We start from the raw sequence: 23557 nt of genomic DNA on the forward strand, positions 1-23557 counted from the left end.
ATACAATGGTTCCTAGTGGCTTGCCACGAGCGATTATGTTTGATTAATTGAAACCAACTTCTTACATTTATAATAAAAATAAAATTATATATAATGCAAAATGAACATATATAATTTACATAAATTTGCATAAATTAGGAAAACGATCGATCCCACCAACAAAAACGAGATTCATCTCCATCGGATATGCCATCTATTATCGAATTTTGAGATAACACCATTTTTCATAATCCAACCGCTATCAATCGGACATATACACCAAACAACACTTCCATCAAAGAAGATTGAAATTAAATTGCATTGAATACACCCCATTGACGTACTGCTCGGGAAACAGATGTGGCACAAAATTAAATAATAGTTAATGGAGGATACTTGCCCTGGAAGCATTCACTTTAAGAAATACTACCCACTCAATTAATATCCATTTGCTCATAAATTCCTTCTTGTCTCACCCTACGTTTCAAACAAATTTGAATGATCTACAATATTTGTTTTTGTCACAGTTTTAAAAATTTCAATTCACTTCATGTAATTTGCGTTTCATCTTGTTAAAGTGATTTTGGTTTGATAGTATTTACAGAAAGATAATAGGATAAATCAACGTAACAACTGAGAAACAGAAACCCATGGAACTTCCAATTTTGAATCTGATATATTCTAATTTTGTCTATTTTTTTAAAAGATAAAGTTCAATAAAAACATTGCTCGGAGGTTTCTTCTTCTAAGTTTAATGGATCAATAATGGAAAAAGAACAATTAAAAACACAAAGATTCATGCATCTCATCCTGATCATTTCCTTTATTGGGATGAGAGCATTTGTTTGCAAATCTTACTTGCATGTCATCACAAAATATGTTTTTCTAATTATTAAAAGATGTTGGATTGGTGGGAACCTAATTGAATTCATCACATGTAATGAAATGATATGTAACAATAGATAAACAAATCAAATTAGATTGATTAGTTGAACGATCTGAGTGCATGATGATGTTGATTTTTTTAAATACTGAATTCTTTTTTGTTGCGGTGGCAGTTGATCTCAAAGTTTAGATAGAAGAAAATGTGTCTAATATATGTTTGTGTGACAACAATGGTAAATCTATATTAGTTTGGAGAAAAACATGATATGCAAGATGAAAAAAATCTACATAATGCTATGATGTTTGCCATATAGATTTTGATGCTTAAGTCAGAAAATGTAATTGTATATCAAATAAGGAATTCGAGTATCATGATAGACTTACTTCCCCTGGAACTATCATGATATATTTATAGGTACATATTGTTAATCTATACTTTTCCCCCTTATGGTCGATTTTGAAGTTGCATTGAGATATTCTTTGCTTCACTAGGTTGGGTTATGCTCTGTTTTGTATTTTTCTAGGATCAGCCTCAGCCAAAGTCGAAGTCCAACACCTTCTTTTATCTACATTATTTCGGGTCCAAGATGGACCCTTGAGTCGAGTCATGCCCCATTATGCATTTTATGAGACTCAGCATCAACTCGAGGTCAAGGTCGAGCATAAGGTTCAGGCCTAGCTTTTTTTCCTAGGACCAATTTGGTCTTAAGTTTATCACTTTCGGCCTGAATCATGCTATATATCTTACTTACTTTGCCATTTAATTTTGCGTTTTTCGTTAGATGTCGGTTATTATGTCTTTTGGTTTAAAATCACCTATAACTGACCAACGACCTTTAAAGTAATAGTCTATAGTTTATAGTTGATTCAACTCATTGGTCAAGTTACCCTAATATATCGTTTTGTCCTTCAAAGAAATAGCCTCCTATAACTCATTCAACACATATCACATCTAACCCTTAATTACGGTACATTCATAGCGCCGAGTTTATTGATGGATCCCCACATCAAAAAATCTATTCCTTTGCATGAAAATATCATATATCTGATGTTTTTACATATGGAAACTCCTTTATAATTCAAACCAATATGAGATAATGGTAGGCTAGATAGGTACACATTGTGAGTATAAAAAAGGTATTATTTATTGAGAAATAATATTTAGGTACATAAATGTTAGGTAGGTATAGGAAATGCTGTCCTTGAAAATTAAAATTGATAAGAAATGAAAGGGCAAGAGAAGTGGGCATATAATGTCAATATAAATCAAATAATGTTAGTGATAGAAGAATATATCATTTTCCAATGCTTAATAATTCAACATGGCATATGCCTTCTTATTTTGATAATATATATGAAATGAAACCATGGATAGCTGTCTAAATTTCGGGTCAAAAAAGCTAAGCCCTAAGACTTCCAAGACCCTACCACCCCTTCTTCCTTCAAATGTTTCCCAAGAATCTCTCACGTGGACCCTCATCATTTTATTTCTCTTTTTCTTCTTCTTCCTCCTTCATCATAACTTACTCCATAAAAATCAAATTACTTTCAATCATTATCTACCAAAATTAATAAATAACAATAAAATAAAATCGCCGAAAGACAAAAATCTACCATTGACATAATTATAAAAGGAAATAGCTATTTCTAAAGAAAAGTTTCGAGTCTATTACAATTCAACTAAGTTTTTTAGTTTTGACAAAATATAGATCAAAGAAAAAAAATATATATATATATATATATGTACACATAGGTAAAGTTAGCTAATTTTCAATCAAAGTCTCTATTATTGTTTTAAAATTTTAAATTTAACTTCTTGCTTTAAAATTTTACAATTATACTATTTCTATATAAGTAAATATTAAATGTAGTCAACAATAAGCTTGGACTCAATGAGTTGACAAAAAATTTAGAGTAAAAATTAAACCACATTAGAGAGAAATAATTTCAGTTTTCTTCTCCGAGTGTGACTTAATTTCTTATCTAAATTGGTTTGAACTCATTAAATATTTAGATATTCTTATTATTGCTCACATTTAACATCCACAAAAAAGGGTAATAGTATAATTGAAAAATATAAAAGAAAAAGCTAGAAAAGTTAAATGAAGAGAAGAAATACAACTAAATTAAACCAACCATATATTTCTTCAAAACCACGTCGTTAATTAGTTTTGGAGCGCTTCGTAGATCACAACGAAACAAGGAAGGATAGCCTTTGGATTGAAAATAACCAACTCCTCCAGATTCGAGTACATCCCGGAGTGCCGTGAAACAGAGTCGTATGAGGCAGCCACCGCCGCCGCCGTCACCACATTCTCCTCCTGATCCGTAGCCGTTGTCGTCGTCCCCGTCCCAGCATCCTCCGAGATACGCTTCACTCTGCCGGCGATGACACGGCACACCAACATCGCCCGTCGACGTCCGTCGCCGCACTCAAACGAATCGTGGGCCCTTCCACTACTAGCAGTGGTGCGTACACCAGGAGGGCCACCGGGTTTACACTGGAATCCATGACGGATGACAGTGCAGACACCGCAGCCGGGAATCGAGCCACACAAGCCGGTGGAGCCACGTGAGCCAAGGTCGCACAACAAGGCGCTGCAGTGGAAGCGCAGCAACTCATTACCGTCGGCCGCACATCGCGGGTTTTTTCTGGAGCTTCCAAGTGCACGTGTCTTCACTGCGTCACGACAATCCTCAAACCGTTGGATTGTGCGTTGGGTATTGTGGACCTTTAATATACGTTCGATCTTGCAAATTGGACGGTCCTTTTTTAGCCAGCTTGATTTAAAAATAATCTCCACGATGTTTCGACCAGAATCCTCAGGACCCAATTCCGATACTATAATGAAATAAAATAAAAATAAAAATAATTAAAAGCAAAATTAATGGATTTAATTTTGACATATCTTTCTGTCGGTTGGGTCAACGGGTCCTGCTCGATTTTTCTTCCTTTCTTTCTCTTTTTTACCATAAGGTAAAAATTTTAAAAAGCATGACACGTCATAACATAGAAACACAGCTGTAAATATAAATGTTAATGAGCATTGAAACCTTGAGAGCAATGGTGTATCAGTAAAGGCAGAGTCCCCATGGTCATGAAAGCGATTTATGCTATTATCAAATTACTCTTTTTTTTTCAACTATACCAATAAAGTGCTTCCTTCATTTTGATGGAACGAATTAAATCACAATATTTTGGGACCGATTCAATAATAGAAATTTTTTTTTCTCTCTTCTTTACTATTAAATTCTTTACCAACAAAAAGAAAAAAGGGACCCTTTTTTAGAACATGTAAGAAAAAAATATATATAGTGGTAAAAGATCAATAGGTAAAAGTGAAAAAAAAAAAAAAAAAAAAAAGGAAAGTTTACCAGCGTGACGAACTAATTGATGAAGCTCTAAGCTTTCGATCTTGGGGAAAACCTCTCCACACTGAGGACATGAACATATAGAACTCCTTGGAATTGGAAACCTGAATTTCAATTTCCAATTTTCAAAATGTTTTCTTTAGTATATATAATTTTTAGTTTCTTTAATGTGAAGACTTTAATCCCAAACAATTTTGAGCAATATAAGCAACATAAACTTGTATTATAAATTGGGATTGGATCACTTAATCACATAATATTATTGGGGGAAAAAAGATTAAAAAAAGCATAATTAAATGATAAGTAGAATGAGAGAAAATGCCTGCTAGGATCGACGATGGTGTGACATTCATAACACCCAGAAAGCTTTCGTAATTGTATTCCTCTAGAACACGACGAATTGTAGGAAGCAGAACCCGAACCACCGTTTTTAGTTCTGGCCGGAGCCGGCGCCGTTAAAGAACGAGAAGAAGAACCGTTTGCAGATTTCCTACTAAGTAACCTAGTTTCCTGTCCGACGGAGCTGCTTTCCGGGGAGTTATCGGCCCTATGAACCACTTTAGCATTGCCATGAACCACATCTCTAAAGCTACATATAGAGCTACAAGAAGATCCCAACTTCGAGTAGGCCGGCGACCGTTTTCCCTGCTCTTGAACTCTAGAAACCTCAACCTGGAAATAAAGAACGTGGTTGAGGAAAAAGAAATTGAGTAAAATGAAATAAAATTGAGGGAGAGACAGAGTACCTGTTTGCAGGTGATGAGGTTCTTGATATGGTCCCATGAGGATTGGGCGGTGGAAGGCGAGGGAGTTGGGTTTGGATGTTTTTTCCGGCGTTTATTGGGGAGGGGTTTCTTGTGATCTTGGAAGGAATTTGTTAAGAGTGCCATGAAAACAAATGGAAGTTGCTCTGTTTTTGTATTTTCTCAGACAGAGAGAAACATAGTTGAAAGGAAATGGAGAGGGATCCAAGATATGTAATGAGGAGAAGCTTAAAGAGGAGTGGTTTTGTGGGCCTTTTTCTTTTTTCTTTTTAATATTTCTTTTGTTTTCATTTTGTTTTATCTTTTTTCAACATATTATTATTATTATTACTACTACTACTTCTCTTTCTTCCCCACTTTTGGATACTGTCCTCTCCTTTGCTATTTGTCCTTTTTTTTTTCTTTTCCCTAAGATTTAGATTAAAAATTGTATTGATTATGTGATGGGTATTCTTTTAAATGTGAAAACTTTTTTATATATATATTTACTTTAATAAATAAATACATATATTTTGTGGTGAAATATTGACTTACCACTTGTATAAATGTTAAATCTATGGAATGTGTATCTCATTGTTTGAATCTCGTTTTAGTTGGATGACGTTGTGGACCTTCGTTTGCTTTTCTTTATATTTGATCACGAATTATTTCGAGAGATCTTCCTCTTCCAGTTATGGTGTTTAATTAGTTTGTGACTCTAATGCCCAAAATAGTATATTAAATATATTATTTTAACTAAATATACAAGAAGAAGCTCATTGTCTTTCCTTCCAAAATTACTTACTCTTCACATGTGGGTGTTGTCAAATAGGCTATTTAGAGGCTAGTCTCTATCACTCATCTCTTGTTACATGTAAAACCAATAAAGTCAGGTTCTTTTCTATTGTTTGAAGATGTTATATTAGACAAATCTTAATTATTTTTTATTTGGTAAAAAAAAATACTTAATTAGTACATCTCCAACATCACCTATTTTCATGCATCCCACTAAATTAGGTTCGATCAATTTTTTTTTTATGTAACAAATTTTATCTTACTTCTTTTATGAATATTTTAATTACTTGTTTGGTGATGAATGACAAAAAGAAAATGCACAAAATAAAAATAGATACATCTCCATGTATTACTTTTTAATAAATAAATATCTCGATAATTGGTTCAATATTCAAATGTTGAAAGGTGTACATCTTTCTTCTAAATACGAGATACTAGTTTTATATATATATAAAAAAAATATGTTGAAATAAGAAAACTTTATGAAAACTTAAAAGTTCAAAATTTAAATATTTATTAGAAACTTCTTTAATATAAAAACTAAGATAAATTAAGTTAAAGTATATTATGGGGTAACTAAAGGGACAGTATGATGGAGGGTTAAATATACAACTTTACTAACACTACACTCAGATTCAATAAATTCCCTTGGAGATTGCACCTTTACTCTGACGTCATAGTTATAAACAATTTAGTGGAATTGGAAAAATTAAATTCATCTACATGGAGAACCATTGATATTAAATTTCATTTCATTTCATTTTCACATCTAATATAATATCTAAATCAATATCTCTATCATCCATTCCCATCACAGTATTGAAAAAGTTACCCTAATATGAAAATATAGAATATGATTAAAAAGAAAAATAGCATGTAAAGACTAAAGAGGGGGTATGGGCAAATGAAATTAGGTTAATTGGGTGTTAAGCGAACAAACCAAAAAGGTCAAATAATGTATTGATATATAAAATATAAATTGAGGGGTATAGAGATGGAGATGGTTTGCAGATTCCAAGGAGTAGTAAAAGCTGAAGTGAATGAGGCCAAAGACATAACAAAAAGAAAAAACATTTTGCTCTGTTTTTGGGTTCTTAAACATTATTCTAATATTCTACAAATAGACAGTGGAGTGTGATAAAGAAGTGGCTGGCTAAGAAAGGAGAAATTAAAAAAAAAAAGAAAACAACAACTATATACCTCAAACTCCCACATGAATTTATTTTTGTTTCTAATAATTTTGAGTTGCACTTATGTAAACATCGATGATCATATGAAAAGTTTTATCTCTTTAGTTTTGTTTGTTAGTGTTTACTTGTATTATGCATCAAAATGAATTATGAGGAATGATTTTTAATTTGTAATCAAAATACACAAATTCGACAGAGAAATAAAGAGTACTATTATTTTTTTAAATTACGTGAGACTACCATGCTTATTGTCATATACTTCTACAATAATAATGTAAAATTGTGAATATGTCATATTTATTGTTATTTTTACTGTTATCATTGATTTGTCTTCCTTAAAAGTCAAATAGTAATATGTGAAAATTTGTAATTCTAAGTAAATTACTTAATAAAAAAAAAGTAATCTATCCTACTATATTTGTGGTTGAGAGGATTACGATTGATTTGTTAATTAATAAAATCTCCTTACGGTTACATCGATCTTAATTATAAATTGGTAAATCCATGGCCTTAGTGAATTCATTTGATGATGTGCAAGCATGTTAACTAGATCAAGATATTTGATACAAGTTAAATTAGAGATAGAACACAAAGGAAAAAATCTTAAAGTACTAAATTAACTTTTATTAACTGTGTGAAACATGATCAACATGAGCGAAATGTAGATGTACGTACTTGGCTCTTACTAACACAGAACATAGTTGATAGTCCCACGTATAGTAACAAATACAATTGTTATAGTTAGGGAAGTGTATTATTCATATGATTGGTAAAGAATAATAATGTTTTGGAGAGGGGGAAGTGGGGTTATGAGGGAGGTTGTGTTGTTCTATAAATGGTTGGGTCCGACCAGATGGGTTGGGAAGGGTCATGAAAGGAAGAGCCAAATATTGTCGCCATGCACTTTGGTTTTATTCAAAATTCTTCATATACTCAATTGCTATGATATACTATAATATGTTAATATAATATAATGCTCTCTTTTCTCTTACCCTTTTCCTTTTGGTTATGTGGACGACTCTTCCTCTGCTGAAATCAAAGTTGGTGCAGCTTTGGTACTCATTCAATTTCCACGCTCAACCATGCATCTCTTTTTCAATCTTACTTTTCCTTTCTTTCTCAAATCCCATTTACAAACCCTTCCTTTGCAAAAAGGAAAAAAATCTTCTCCAAATACTTATAGATATAGTAAAATAATACTGTTAGTTAATCTATTATATTTGTCTATTATGTTATACACATTATAAATAAATTCTGATATTTTACTATATACAATTTTTAAAATTATTTTGATTTATTTTATTATATTAGAAAGAGCACAACTTTATATTAAAATAAAATTGTCTACCTTTAAAATAATATTTTGATATAATGTTTTGAAATATGTTTGATTATAAAGTTTATATTTTTACTTGTCTTTCTTATCTTCAAATTTAATTTTGAAATTTGTTAAATAATAATCATATTGTCATTTAAAAAAAAAAATATAATACATTTTTCATATTTTATAGATAATAAAGAGATTTTTTTAAACATCAACCATGAACTAATATTTAAACTAAAATTGAGATTTAATAAAGTAAGAACCAAAATAAAACAAATTTTATTAATTCCAAACTCATATTCTTTTTGTTTAAAAGTTTCTACTTTCAATCTTTTCCATTCCATTTATATTTGAGATAAATGGCCTTTTCTCATTTTTAAAAGCACTTACAAAGGTGAAATCCTTTTTTTTTTTTTTTTTTTTTTTTTGACTTTAAGATTGGTAATTAACTCACATGATTAGGGACTAGTGAAACTCTAAATTACATTTTTTAACCTCCCTCTATGATCAGGTTAAAGATTTAAAATATTTAACTTATGCAATTTTATATATATTTCCTAGTAGATATTTGAAGGGGGTCTATTATTCTAAAACTTAACCATAAATATTCCATGGTGAGGACAAACTTAAATGGAGTAAGTCAGCTACTAGATTTACTATTCCTATTTAATTTAGATCATTAAATAATTGAAGAAGGAATTTGTTTGAATATAAATATAGTCAAACTTCCAATTAAAATTAGATGTCACACCCTCTCATCTTAAATTAATCTCATTATATCACTTAGCATCCAAGACACTATATACATGCTTCCCTTACCCAAATTAAATGTGTCAACTATAGCCAACCTAACATATAAATTTAAAAGCAATACTTGACTACGTTTTGAACTCGCCTACGTTTTTCTTAATCTATCTTAATAATAGTGAAAATTTTGTTTCAAATATTTTTAAAAAAATAAAAAAAAAAATTATGTCACGTGACAATGTGAATTGTGGTTAGAGTTGCTTAGGACATGCAAATAAATTTTAGTAGAGATTGTGCGATTAAGTATTTTTCTAAATTAAATAAATAGTAACGGATAGTGTAGAGGTAAATATGATAGACTAAAAAACCAAGCCAGCTGACCAAACTGAAGTCGGTTAGTTGGAAAACAAAAGGGGTCAATAGGTATCAATTTGAGAAAATTTCAAAAAAGTTAAACTGATTGACCGACTTTTACTCCTCGTAAGTGATCAAGATTAGTTTGAACACTTATTAAACTGACAATTTGATCATGAAATCAATTCTAACTGATTGATGTTAACTATAACTGATTGATGTTAAACTCTACTAGATAAACAAGCCTACGAAGGTATGACTTTTTTTTTCTTCTTTCATCAAATTAAAAAGTCCATGGAAGAAGTTACTTTTTTTTTTTTTTTTTTTAATTAGGAAAAAAGGTCATTTGAAGAAGAAGTTGTCTTAATTATAAGAGACTCGAGATCCACACGGCCTCTCGCTAGTCCAACCCACATAAATATGCTAAATTTGTTACTCCAAGCCTAAATTTATTGATTTCATAAACCATACATAGACCTTGGATTTTGAAATATTCTACCACTCAATTTTTATTATTGGTTTTACTTTATAAACATTATAATATGTATATATGTGAAGAGAATTCAAACTTATAATTTCCCCAAGTTATTTTAATCACCAATAACATGTTAAGTCAATATATATTACTTCTCATTAGTTATAATTTATAATAAATCCAAACTTTCAAATTTTTAACAAATTGTGAACTAAAACACATCTAAGAAAAGAAAAAGAAAAAGAAAAAGAAAAAGAAAAAGAAAAAGAAAAAGAGAAAGAAGTCATCCAACTCATATTTGTGGGAAAATAAAATAATGAAAGAGACGATTAGGGGTTGTTTAATTGATTATAATAGTAAAGTTTTGTATTTGAGGAGTGGTTAGAGAGGAGCCATGGATTTGGGCAACCAAATTATTTATATAATGTTAAAAGGTATGGTGTTCTGCATTGTCTTCTTCAACCTTGGAGACCAGACATTAATCTACTCCACACCATTAATTAAATCAAACTAAAACCTAAACAATAATCTCCACATTCGACATCATGTTAATGGGTATAATTTATATTTATTCATCCAACAAACCTTTTTATATTTACTAATATATATTGTTTATGACTTAACAAATCATTATTTCTTTGTCCCCCCATCAAACAATTATTTATCTATTAATTAGTACGGTACATCTTTATCATATCACATTATAGTTATCGTATTTAATGAGTGTCATTTATTTCAAGTAGCAATACCAATACATATAATGTATAGATTCTTTAAACAAATTTAGAGGATATTTTCTCCTTTTTATGAAATGCAATTTGGAAGTGAATTTTCTTTCTTTCTTTTAGTAAAATTTCAATAGTAATCTGTACAATGTAGTCAAAATTACATCTAACCATTGTTCTTTATTAATTTTTTTTTTAAAATTTATGATTTGAATCATTTGATATCTTATTAAGGTTCCAATTTTAGTACAGTACTTGAAAGATTTAAAATGTACTGAATTGAAATGTGTTATAAATGTTGAGGATTTAATGGTATGTTTTTTTTTTTAAAAAAAAAATAGGACTAATTAATAAACTGATTTGTGTTATTCAAACCACACAAATGAAATTTAAAAAAAAAAATTAATTAAACCAAAGTAATTTTAAAATTTGAAGGAGTTTCAAATTTTGAAGATTGTTGTATTATATATATGCATGTCACATGCAATTAAATTAGATGAAGACACGTATAGAACTATATTTTTACTTTTAGCCATATAGATATATATAATTCGAAAATGTGCAACCCATTAGCATAACATATAATATTATATCTAATTCATAACTATGCAAATATTTAGATCTAATCCAACTCCAACAAAAACTAATGGTGGTGAAATTGAGACAACTTTTTTTTTTTTAATATTTAAATAGTAAGTTTAAAATAATATGACTTTTTCTATAATATGCACTTGTGAAAGTAAAAAAAATCTAGTGTTTGAAAAAATATATATGCAAAAACAAAAGTGCTTTTATAGAATTGTATTCGAGACTTTTTAATTAAGAAGAGATAATTAAATTTAAAAAGGTGAATTTAAACTGAGGGCTGTAAGGAAAATAATATATTTCTTGATTAGTAATTAAGATCATCTTTTTGTGAGGTAAATTTATTTTAAAATATAAATAAATATAAAAAAAAAAAAAAACGTACTTAAAATATTTATAAATATAATAAAATTTTATATAATGTATCTAATATATTGATATTATTAACTTATACATGTCTATCCATCAATATTATTAATAAACATTAATAGAAATATACATTGATATATGTTTAAGCGTAAAAACTAGGATGGTTATTTAAGAAGGGGTAAAAGAAAGTGAGATGATAATTGAGAAAAGTCAGAAGTGGTTTTGGGTTGTTTAGGAAGCAGATGATGACCAAACATATATCCAACAATCTTTGGGCCTCTGATTACATTATTCACACGGGTTTTAACTACTTTTCTCTTTATCTTATTATAAGTTGGATTTAATGCTCTCAAATTTTGTACAAAGATGAAATAAGGAAAGTTAACCATTGCATGTAATTGAGATTTGTATTTATTAGACATCATACGTCAATATGGATGGTATATGATTAATTCTATTTTGATAATATTATTAATCAAAATTATTCCTTAATTATTTTTCTGTTCAAAAAAAAATAATTCCTCCATCCGATCTCTCCTACTTTCCAATCTCTGTCTCCGTCCATTCTTAATATACAACAATTATCGACCATACCTGACAAGAAATATATAATATAACTACATGTGTTATTGCTTACGTATTATTTTAAATATACAAGTGTATATATAGACCACAACACATAACTATTTTAAATATATGGTGGTATATAATAATAATAAAACAAATATGCATTTGAAGGAATCGTTGAAAATACAATCAAAATATACTGCAATTTTGTCCATACACGATAATAAATAATATAAATATACGTGTCGGTGCTAATGTAATATTCATATTGATCAAGGCACGTAATTATAATAGATTTGCAGTGGTGTATAATAATAACTACACAGTACTATTTAAATAAGGAAGAGAAAATTCGTTGATTATATACTGTATACTATACTTCACAATTTAAAAAGCAAAATTAATAACATGAAAAAATTAGTCGAAGGAATGACCGGAATATGCATCCACTGTACTTTTTATTTATCGAAAACTTTAACGAAAAATCAAACCAGAACTATGTAGGGCAAAATTTACATGAACATGAAGGAGAAAGAAACTTGAAATAAAGAAATATGTACTCACCGAGTATACTTGAAGAATATGAGCAAAATAAGAAAAATAAGATAGAGAGATAGATTGGAAAGATAGGATGGCTAAGCCAATCGATGAAAGACGTCAAAAAGATGGAAGAAGAAGGTGAAATTAGGATGCCAGATGAAATTAAATAAAGATAAATTCATTCATTTTGTAGAAATTATTTAATATATTATTACCATATTTGACTCAATTTTCTACCATATTAAATTTGGATCTATATTAAATGATATCCTATTATTAAATAAAAGTAAAAATCTAGATTATTTATTACATTAATCAGGTAAGTTATAAAATAGATAATAAAAATGATATCATATAAAAATGGTATTGTATTATATATTTTTTCGAAAATAAATATTATTCATAATTGATGTGAATGATAAAATGATCATTAAAATCATGAAATCTAAATTAAGAAAATAAATGAAAATTTGAGACATTTGTGTAAAATCATGTATAAAGTATTTGTTTTCTCTAAATATTTTTTAATCATGCCCATATTCACTTTTGATGCATTACTTCGATTCACTTGTTGTTGTTATTATTCTTAGCCATAGTAGGAGGTTTAAATCTCTATGTTAGTTTTAAAATTTTTTATATTATTCTATTTTGGATTCTCAACTTTCAAAACGTTTGTTTTAGTCTTTGAACTAAAAAAAAACATATTTTAATCTTTATTGTTAAGATTTGGTTAACTCTGGAACCAAAAGAACAATGAGTAATTTCTATATTTGGATTACTATGTTGTCAAATAAGATAATCAATTTTAATAATTTAGAGTTTTAATTTTTAATTAAAGGTTAGATGATAAATTGCTAATTTATTGAAGAATTCAAAAGTGGTTTTCAAAATTTTGATCACTAATGTTTTGGAACTTTTCTCCACTTATATGGTACATGCATTTCATCCACATATATTAATATTTTCAGTGCCTCAAGTTTGACATAATTTGTGATTCATTAAGCTATTTTTTTTCTTTCCTCCTAATTCTTTTTCTCTTTCTTTCTTTTCAGGGTTTTGTGATCCATTATGTAAATATTTTTTTGTAATTTTATAGAGTTCATTTTATACCTGCGTTATAATTGTTTTATTTGAACTTGCCATTGATGTTAATATCAATATGTCAGTCCTATTTTATTTTTTAATTCTACTCAATGTCCTCCTCCTAATTTGCTTCAAGATTTCAATTTGAAACAAAAAAAAGTGTGAAGTCGGGAGGGGGGATGTGAGAGATTTAAGTTTTGGAGAGAAAAAAGTTTAGATTTTATTTGATTCAAGTGTGTTGATAATGTTCCTATGTTGGCATAAAAAGATTTATAGAATAAATTATTAACAAGATTTCTCGGTTATTTATCAACTTAAATAATATGACGAGTTTAGATTCTAATCATATAAATATAGAATCACATTATCATTTCGCTAAAGTGTTAACAAAATTCTTATAGTACATGATTAAAGTAAGTTTTTTTTCGAAAGTTAGAAACTAAAACAAACGTTTTTAAAAGTTTATGAACCAAAATAGAACGAGATACAAAGTATAAAGACCAAAATATGATAATTTTAACATTAATATTATTATTATGGTAAGATGTACTTTTTGGTCCATAAAATTTAAAGTCGATGCTTATTTAGTTTTAAAAGGTGCACTTTTAGTCTTCATGTTTGCATAATAGTCGTAAATGATTTGTGAATTAATTTTTAACTAATAAAATGTTGACTAGAATGTTAATATTGACATAGATGGGACCTCATTTAACTATCGGGCAAAATCATTTGATTGGTTGGTAAATAATTTAAAATTAAAAATGGTTTAAATATTAAATTATTCTTAAATGGGAAACTTTCATAAATTTAATAAAACACCAAACTATTTTTTTTCTTTCTATCGTCTTTATTCTTTTTCTCTTTTTTTTTTTTTAACAAATTATCGTTTAGAGAACGATTGTGTACTAAAAGAATTAAAAAAATCGTGTACCAAATTTTGAAAAAATAATGGTTTATTAACAAATCTAAATTTAAATGTAACAAAATTTAAACGTAACCAGATTAAACAATTGTAGATCGCGTACCAAACAATAACCTAGACGATCGTAAAGGCGGAGTGGTCGACGAGACATTTTTTGTATTTTATATATTGGACTTCTGTACTTTTTTCGTTTTTGAAATTGTTAAATGTAAATATTTTGTCATTTTATTATATTTTCAAAAGACTCGTCCTCAAAATTCCTCCTATTTCTTCTCCCACGATTTTTTATGTTATTTTTCTTTTCTTTTCATTTTTTGGATTTCTTATCCCTAAATTATCATTTGCTAATTAAAGAAAATATCGTCAGCCACCGATTTCTTACCTTATTCTTCTACACTATTAATTTTCCGGTAATTAAAAATGGGTTTGAAACATTCCGCATTTACAACTTTTTTTTTTTCAAATTATTTATCTTTTATTTGATTTTAGGATTTGAATAGGAATTAAAAAAATACATTTTCGTAACAAAAAAAAAAAAAAACCAAACGGTGAAAGGAAAATTTCAAGGGGTACATTGTACCCGTATAAGATAGGAATGGGCATGATACATCCAAAAGTCGAGTTCATTTTCAAAACCAATACCCGTTTGCTCTAATTATTATTATTTGTTTAGTTGAAATTTAAGTTTGATATGTTTTCGTATAATTTGAATATACAACTACAAAATCACTAGAGAAAATGGTAGGGAAAATATTCTTTCTTTCTTTTTCTCTGGATGTGGTTTGTGTGATCTATTTTTGTTTTAAACTCTCGTTAATTAATTTGAATATTGTGATGTTAGTGAATACAAATATTGTAAGCTAATTTCACAAATAAAAGTTATGTAGAATGATGGTGTGTGATTAATCTAATTATCACTAATTAAAACTTACAAATTTTAATTAAAGGATTAATGCTAATATCATATTTCTTTAAATCCTATGAATTATATGTCAAATATATGCTTTTATAATTCACTGGATATCATGAAAAAATTATTTGGAATGATTTCTTGAATGAAAAACAACTCTAAAGTGTAAATTGCAATATTGTTTAAAAACAATGAAAAACAACACTTTTACTGTCTAATACTGCGAAAGAATATAATTAAAACGAAAAAAGTATTATATAATAATTATTTTAAAGGGAATTACAAGTGAAATTGAAAATGAAATTCAACAATTTCAAATTGTGACAACTTTTAATAATACCAATAATAATAAATTGAATGGACATTATTCCTTCCCCTCCTTTCAAGCTTTCTTGTGTTTAAGCCATGTTTTTTGTCCAATCGTAATTTATCAATGATAATTTAGAAAATGAATTTCCTTCTCTCTCTTTTTATGTTTGTTATTATTTACTCGTGTTTTATAACTATCATGAAATATCTAAGACCGACGAACATAATTCAATCGTTGAGGAGAGGGTTACTCAATTATGTTGAAGACAAAGCATCTTTTATAAATAAATTTCCTTGTTTATCTTTTTGTTTAGTTACCATGTTTTAATTAATTAGAATTATAAAAAAAAAAGGCATTATAGAACTCATCTAAGTTTCGCTTACTTTTGGTTTTTCCTACGAAATAAACAATGGGTATGATTATTTGTCGAAATTATTACCTTTTTAATCTTCAAGTTTTAAAGAATATTAAGGTTTGGTCTCTAAGTTTCTAAAAATGTATCTTTTTAGTTCTAAATTTATAAAAATAAGTCTTTTTGGTTTAAGTTTTCAAGAGGTACTTTTTTGTCATTGAGTTCTTAAAAATTGGTTTAAAAAGTCCTTGAAATATATATTTGTTTGTTTTTTTTAAAATAATTATATAATATTAATTAAAAAAATAATTTTAGAAAGGATTGTGATTTTTAGAAAAATGAACTGTCATATAATTATTTAAAATAAAAGTAAAAGGTTTTTTAAACCTATTTTATAAAATTTAAGAATTAAAAATATATATTTTGAAAGCGCACATCAAATAAGTCTATTCTTACGTATGTATAACTTAAAAATATACTTTTTTTTCAAATTTAAAGAACAAATATACATATTCTTCAAAACATAGGAGAGGAAAAGTGCTTTCTTTTCTAAAGACTGCACCAATTTGTAAACATAGTTTGAAGATCACATCCTTTTACATCACTACGATTAAGGTATAAAAGACCATAACCCTATAAATATTTCACATCAACTAAACATAAGCATCCAAGCTTTATTTAACAACTACTTAGGCTATGTTTAACTATCTCTCTCTTTCTCTCTCTCTTTTTCTTTTTCAGTTTTAGTTTTTAAGGGTGCGTTTGGGGGAGGGAAAGAGTTATGGGGGAAAAGGATTATAATAATCCTAGAATTATGATAATCCTAGTGTTGTGATAATATGTGTTTGGGGGAAAGAATATAAAAGGTAGTATTATAATAGTATGTGTTTGGGGGAGAGATTATGATAGTAGTGTTATAGTAATATGTGTTTGGGGGAAGGATTATGATTATAGTAATTTAAAAAATAATAATAGAATTTAGATTGGGTTATTTAGGTAGGGTTGTAAGAAAGTAAAAATAGGATAAGATAGGGTTATTTAGGGATTAGAATTATTTATCATATTCCTTGGGCCAAACACGGTTTGGCCCAATTTCCTAATCCTTTTCCCTCTAAAACCCCACCCCAAACACGCCCTAAAAATTAAGTCTCTCTTTTTAATTTTGTTTACAATAATTTGTATTTTTTTAAGCACAATGGTTGAATTCAAACCAAATTCCAAAACTAAAAACAAATTTTAAAAACTACTTTATTTTTTTAGTTTTTAAAATGTGACTTGGTTTTTAAAATTATCCGTAAAAAGTAGATAACAATGAAAGGAATTTGAAGGTGTGAGTAGTATTTATAGACTTAATTTTGAAAAGCAAAAACAAAAAACCAAATACCTACGAAATGAGACCATAGATTTTTAGTCTTTGAACGTAAGATTATAAATACTATTTTTATCTTTATTATGTACTTGGCAGTCTAAAAATCAAGCAAAATTTTAAAACTTAAAAAGTAAGTAATTTTTAACAATTTCTTTTATTAGTCTCGAGATTGTAGTTAGTAATTTTTCTAACTCAAACAACTTGACAGAGATTTAGAGACCCTATGGAATAAAGATTATCTATGACTACGATAATTAGTTTTTACTAGTAAATGCTATTTAAAAGTCTCTAATTAGCTGCAATAAACATTATTTTAAAATTTCCAATTTACTACTATATTTACTATTTGACAATCATTATTTTTTTTTTTTAATTTTTTGTTACAGTGTTTACTATTTACTTATTAAATTAAGATAACACATACTATTATAACCCAAACTAAAATAATCTATACGATCTATACCCTAAACACAAACTATTCTAATCAAACTACAATAACCTCGAACTATAATGACTCACTTCTTGTCCTAAACATCTGTTAAACATTCAACTTACGTTAAGATAGTTTTAACTAGGTTACTTAAACTATGTTCAATAATTTTAAATCAACGATCAATTGATTAACGGTCATTCGTCAATGATTAATTACGAGGCAGTTGGCTGGAAAGTCTATATTAAACCTCACCTAACCTTCAAACCCCTAATTTTTCCAACTAAAAATTAAAAGGTTAATTATAAATAAAATCTCAGCAGCAACAAAGTCCAAATTTTTGGCAAAAGTGACCAAGGGATGCGATTAGGAAAGTTGTATTAATCCCAAAAGGGTTTTGTCAAGTTGTCCCACTTGTTTCCTTTTATAAGATAAGAATAAGATATCCCACTCTCTAATGGACCATTGCCCAACAACTTATTGATTATTTGGTTAAGTTTCTTTGTTTATTACTATTATTTATTTAAAAGTAGGGTAAAACATACCGATTCATCTTTTCCCCCAAACATCGTCTTAGAATTCAATTAAATGGTTGAACAGAGTTCTTGAAGATCTCACTTCTAAGCAAAGATTTGAACCAAACCATCTTTTGTGCAAAAAAGCTATATCAAAAATTTATCCAACCGATAGATACAAGTATACATTTAAATGAACATTGTAATGATATGCGATTTTGACAACTTCAAGATGTACCACCCGACCATCGGCTACGTTCCAAAAAATAAACTTGAAATAGAAACAACAAATTTACATGAATGCGATGCTAGGATCAGCAATTCAGTACTGATCATTGTTCCATCTACTACCTGTTGTTCTAAGGGCTAAAGAAGGGAATTGAGATTTAGGAACACTGCACGTCTTTTCAACGGTTAGCAGCAGCGCCCGAACGAGTTTTTCTCAATCTTCGAGTTACTTTTGTGGGTTCTTCCATGATGGTGTCTTTTGGGGTTTCATTCTCAATCACTGGAGGTGGTGGCACTGATTCGATGGCCATTGGCTCTACTTCGGATGGTGAAGTGTGGCTGCTGCTGGCTTGTTCAGATGCTGCAGCAACTGCTTTTTGAGCATTCGAAACTTCCATTGAGGTTGATGGTTTTAACCCTTTCGGAGTATTAGGAGGTTCGAGTGAAGTTGATGGTTTCAGACCTTTTGGAATATTAGGAACCTCGACTGCGGTTGGTGGTTTCAGCACTTTCTGAGTATTGGGAACTTCAAATGTGGATTTTAGTTTTGAAACTTGTGATGCACCCGTCTCTTCAGCTACATCTTTTTGTTGTTGGCTTGAAGAGGGAGATGAAGGCGGTTCAATTCGCACTTGATTTGCAGTGCTTGCCGGGCGTTTTGGTGCAACGTTGTCTGTTGGAACTCTTGACCCTTGCTGTCGCTGCAGTTTTAGAGAAATAAGTCGGAGATAAGTGCCATAAATGCCACGATCAGTTTATGATGTATTTTAAAAAATCAGCCACATGCACTGAATAAACAAATGTCAGATATGCATGTAACGAAAGTGATGCTTTAAAAAAATGAACTGCTTCTCCACTAGATTCCGAATTAAAAGAAAAATATCAAGTCAAAGGCATGAATTGCTGAAAAATCATTCGCACATTTCGAAATCTGAGAACAAAATGAGAGAAATCATTACACGTCGTGAAACTTCTAATGCATACAACAGCAATGGTTAAAATAACACACAACAGCATTGCTACAACTTTTTCCACGCCACTTGATGTGATACCATTTCAAAACCAAAAGATAAAGAACATTACGACAATCCCGACTCAACTGAACTTATCTACAAGACTTTAATAAATACCTGAGACTGGCGGGGCCTTGCTGTTGATTGTGCAGCAACGTACTGCAAGATCTCATATATCCTCGTTTGACCATAGCTTGCAGCTCTCTGCCAGTAGATAACAGCAATATCACCAGCTCTCGTCCTTAGTTCCAACAAATTTCGGTCAATGTCTGTCTCATGCTTTGCTACATATGGTCTGAAAAAGGAATCATACACATATGTTGTTCCCTGACAAATGAAAAGTTATTAGAGAGAAAATGGGTGGTTTTAGAAAGAAGGTAGTCCAGTAGGGAGGGGAAGAAAGAGAAAACCCAGTATTCAAGATTCTGATTCCATACCTTTGTTTTAGGGTACCAGAGATATATAAAGAATGCCAGTTTAGCTTCACTATACATAGGAACCCTGCACAAATGAAGAATAATAATAATATTAACAATTCACAATTCACAAGTAAAGGGCAGCTAACCTAACTATAAGGAATAAACTGAATTCGAGACAAAACGTTTTAAAAAGGAAAAAACAAAGGCATCCTAACAACATCATCTACATCAACCCCCTACCATGAAATGAATGCATCTCCAATCCTCTCACAAACTGTCAAAACAGCCACTAATATCCTGAAACCAAAAGGAAAGCCAATAAACCTAGATGCTCAAGTTTAAAGAGTAGACAATTGGTGCAAAAGAAATTCTATCATGTACCAGTATTGGCACCAAAAGCGAAGTTGCTCTATCTCTGGCTTGTTCATTTCAACAGTTTTATAGCACTCATAAGCAGGATAAGCATAGCCAAAAATCATCCTGTCAACAGATTGAAAAAATATACATTAACACGCAGGGATAGTTTCTATATTATAATTACACAAGCAAATTATCAAGTGGACTTACACAAGTCCTCTGGTAAGAAAGGAGCCAATCATCTTGAATGCCTAACAAAATTTAGACATCAGTTACGGTTAAATTAAAAACATCATAAATAGATATCAAAGAAGCTAACAATGAGAAGATCGTCTAATCTTATAATAAGTAGGAAATCACAACGAGTGACAAGGAATAAAAAAATTGAAGAGTTACATAAATAACTGCTGTTTGATGCAAAAGGAACAGTTGATGTATGTTCTTCCTCTTCTAATCAATCAACTTAACCAAATTGCAAGAGATAGCACAAAAAAATAAAAAAGGATGGACAGTACCACAACTTTCCTTAATCAGAAATTCGTAACAATACCAGACACGTTACTGCGCCACACAGTTTTTAACCACATTTCTCGTATCACAGAAACCGGCTAAAATGTGAACAAGCAATCAAAACAAACTATAAATAAAAAACGAGAAGATAAATTGGCCAATACAATGCGTAAAATGCTGTATTCCTTCGCCATTATCAGGCCATTACAAACCAAATGCAGCGATTCTAGGCTTCCACACAATGAAATCGCAACTTAATTTCATCAACGGCGATCGAACAAAAAACTCTAAGAGAAAAGTACTCGAAACAACTTCAAATTTAGGGAATAACAAAACGGCGCGAGCATCTGCCAAACAACCACAAAGAAACCGTATCCAAATTCCAAAGAATAAAGTAAAATCTCCAAACATTATCAGTCTAAGTCCAGCAAGACCAAGAAAAACAAGAACAAGATAACCAGAGAGATCTAATGCACAAAACATGAAGCATCTCAACCGAGCAATCTGAAGACTAAACACCACTGAATGCCAGAAATGAAGAAAAACATAAAAAAAAACATTAGGTTCAAGAAAGGAAATGCGAGAAACAAATATAAGCACCTAATAATTATTACCTTGAGACAAAATCAAGGAATCAACCAAGAGAAGGAAAATCAAAAGTCGGAAAAGTTGGGTCGGAAGCAGCCGAAAGAGGAGAATCGTAAACTAAGAGTAGAAGATCGAGGGTGGAGAGACAAATCGGCGATCGGCGCCGCCAAAATGCCTCGGCGGACCGTTGGAGAAGCAGAGGAAGATGGAGATAAAGATGGAGAGACGAAAGAGAGAGAGAGAGAGCGTGTGCAGTCAAAATGAAGGCGTTTGAAATCCTTAAACCAATTGAGGATTTGGGTTGGAACCCCGTTTTTTGAGTTCCATAACAATCCGTATTAAAATAGACGGACACCTTGGAATCTGTGAAATCAAGGACAATAATGGTATACACTTCATCTCTTAATCACCGTCCAATTCGAATCAAACGGCTCTCTTAATACTCCTTCTCTACTATCACGGAACCGGAGCGTATGTTCCTTTTTCTATTTCTTTTTTTTATTATTATTATTATTATTTATTTAATTTTCCCTCTTTACTTTATGGAAAACGATTTGGTATGATAACTATCCTCTCACCCGCTGGTGATGTAGCAAGCATCAACCTCAATAAAAACCTTACCGTTGGGACGCCGTTTTCACAAATATATCCTAAACGGGATTTTATTACGTAAATTGGTAAGAAATAGTGAAATAATAGAACACTGTTTTCACCGACATTGTGAATGTGACCGACAAGCGTCACTGTAGGGTGAAGGAATCACTGCATCTGAGCAAAATGAAGAATCGGATTAGCGAATTATTGAGTGTTAAGAAAAAAAGTATATGCAGATATGATATGGATAACGTAACGCAATGGAGAGATAGAATGTTTTAATAATATCACTCAACGTCCCCAGAGAAGGTCAATATTAATAAAGGAATCCAAATAAAATAATACTTCCAAGTCCCGACCCCTCTAATTTTAAATAATTAACATTTTAGGGACCCAGGAAAAAGACAATACTTTTTTCAACTTTTCCGTTGCTCCAAACTACAGAGAGCTATGGGAAAATATTGTATGTCCCATGACTTGAAACAAAAAAAAAAAAAAAAAAAAAAAAAAAAGAATCTAACCATCTTCCCAAGATCCGATGCTTAGAAGAGGGCACGTGACAAGGAGGCTTTTCTTATGGGCCCATATTTTTCTTTTTCTACGTAGGATTTTGTAGGGCCTTACTCTCTTCAAATTGGGCCATAATAAACATGACCTCAGCCTTTGCTCTCTTTTCCAATTAGTCACAAACACTTTCATTGAATAAAATTCAGAATCCCAGGAAATTTTAAGGGACATTTGTATACTTTATTCTTCTACTGTCACATATAACAGTGTGGTGTCTATTAATGAGCTAGGTACGATCAAATAACTAAACTTTGATATGAAATTATCACAGAGTAATGTCTGGGCCCAATGGAATTAAAGGAAGCAGCAACTCTCAAAACTTAAACTTGCATTCAAAGCTTTCATTTAAGAAACATACTTACATTACATATAGTTGGAGTCTGGAGATTGCTTCTGTATTTTCTGTCTAGAAATGGCATTTAGCTTTAGAATTGTGTGTTTGTGTAATTCATAAGAAAGATAAAGGGTAATGAAAGAAGAGTGTGGTGCAATTGGAAAAGGGGAAAGAAAAAAAAGGAGTGGGGGCCTTACCTTTGAGGATAGGATGTGTTAAAAGTGGTGGTGGATAGGGCTCCATGAGACTTGAATTTTACGTTTTTATGAAGCTTTGCAGTGGGCAACAAGTTCTTCTCTTCTCACACATGTGCATCTAATTATATCATCTTTTGGTCGTTGCTTTGTCATTTTCATTTTAGGACAGCTGCAAATATAATAATAAAACTCAAAGTATTTGAAAAGAA

General features: G+C 30.1%; 2 protein-coding genes across 2 annotated transcripts; both read right to left on the minus strand.

The window, feature by feature from the left end:
- Positions 1–2856: 2856 nt before the first annotated feature.
- Positions 2857–5222, minus strand: LOC103503882 (uncharacterized). The gene is made up of 4 exons (XM_008468267.3): positions 4983–5222; positions 4559–4908; positions 4240–4340; positions 2857–3706 (listed from the first exon to the last, which is right to left on the minus strand). The coding sequence occupies exons 1-4, from the start codon at positions 5124–5126 to the stop codon at positions 3030–3032; spliced, it is 1272 nt and encodes a 423-aa protein (XP_008466489.2). The 5' UTR covers positions 5127–5222; the 3' UTR covers positions 2857–3029.
- Positions 5223–18673: 13451 nt separating this feature from the next.
- LOC103503883 (HVA22-like protein i) lies at positions 18674–22048 on the minus strand. The gene is made up of 7 exons (XM_008468268.3): positions 21683–22048; positions 20769–20809; positions 20583–20681; positions 20442–20498; positions 20220–20283; positions 19900–20109; positions 18674–19470 (listed from the first exon to the last, which is right to left on the minus strand). Exons 2-7 carry the CDS (start codon positions 20798–20800, stop codon positions 18949–18951), a joined length of 984 nt encoding a protein of 327 aa, XP_008466490.1. The 5' UTR covers positions 20801–20809; positions 21683–22048; the 3' UTR covers positions 18674–18948.
- Positions 22049–23557: the final 1509 nt, after the last annotated feature.

The sequence above is a fragment of the Cucumis melo genome, chromosome 4, assembly GCF_025177605.1.
Source record: "Cucumis melo cultivar AY chromosome 4, USDA_Cmelo_AY_1.0, whole genome shotgun sequence".
NCBI classification, from domain to species: Eukaryota; Viridiplantae; Streptophyta; class Magnoliopsida; order Cucurbitales; family Cucurbitaceae; genus Cucumis; species Cucumis melo.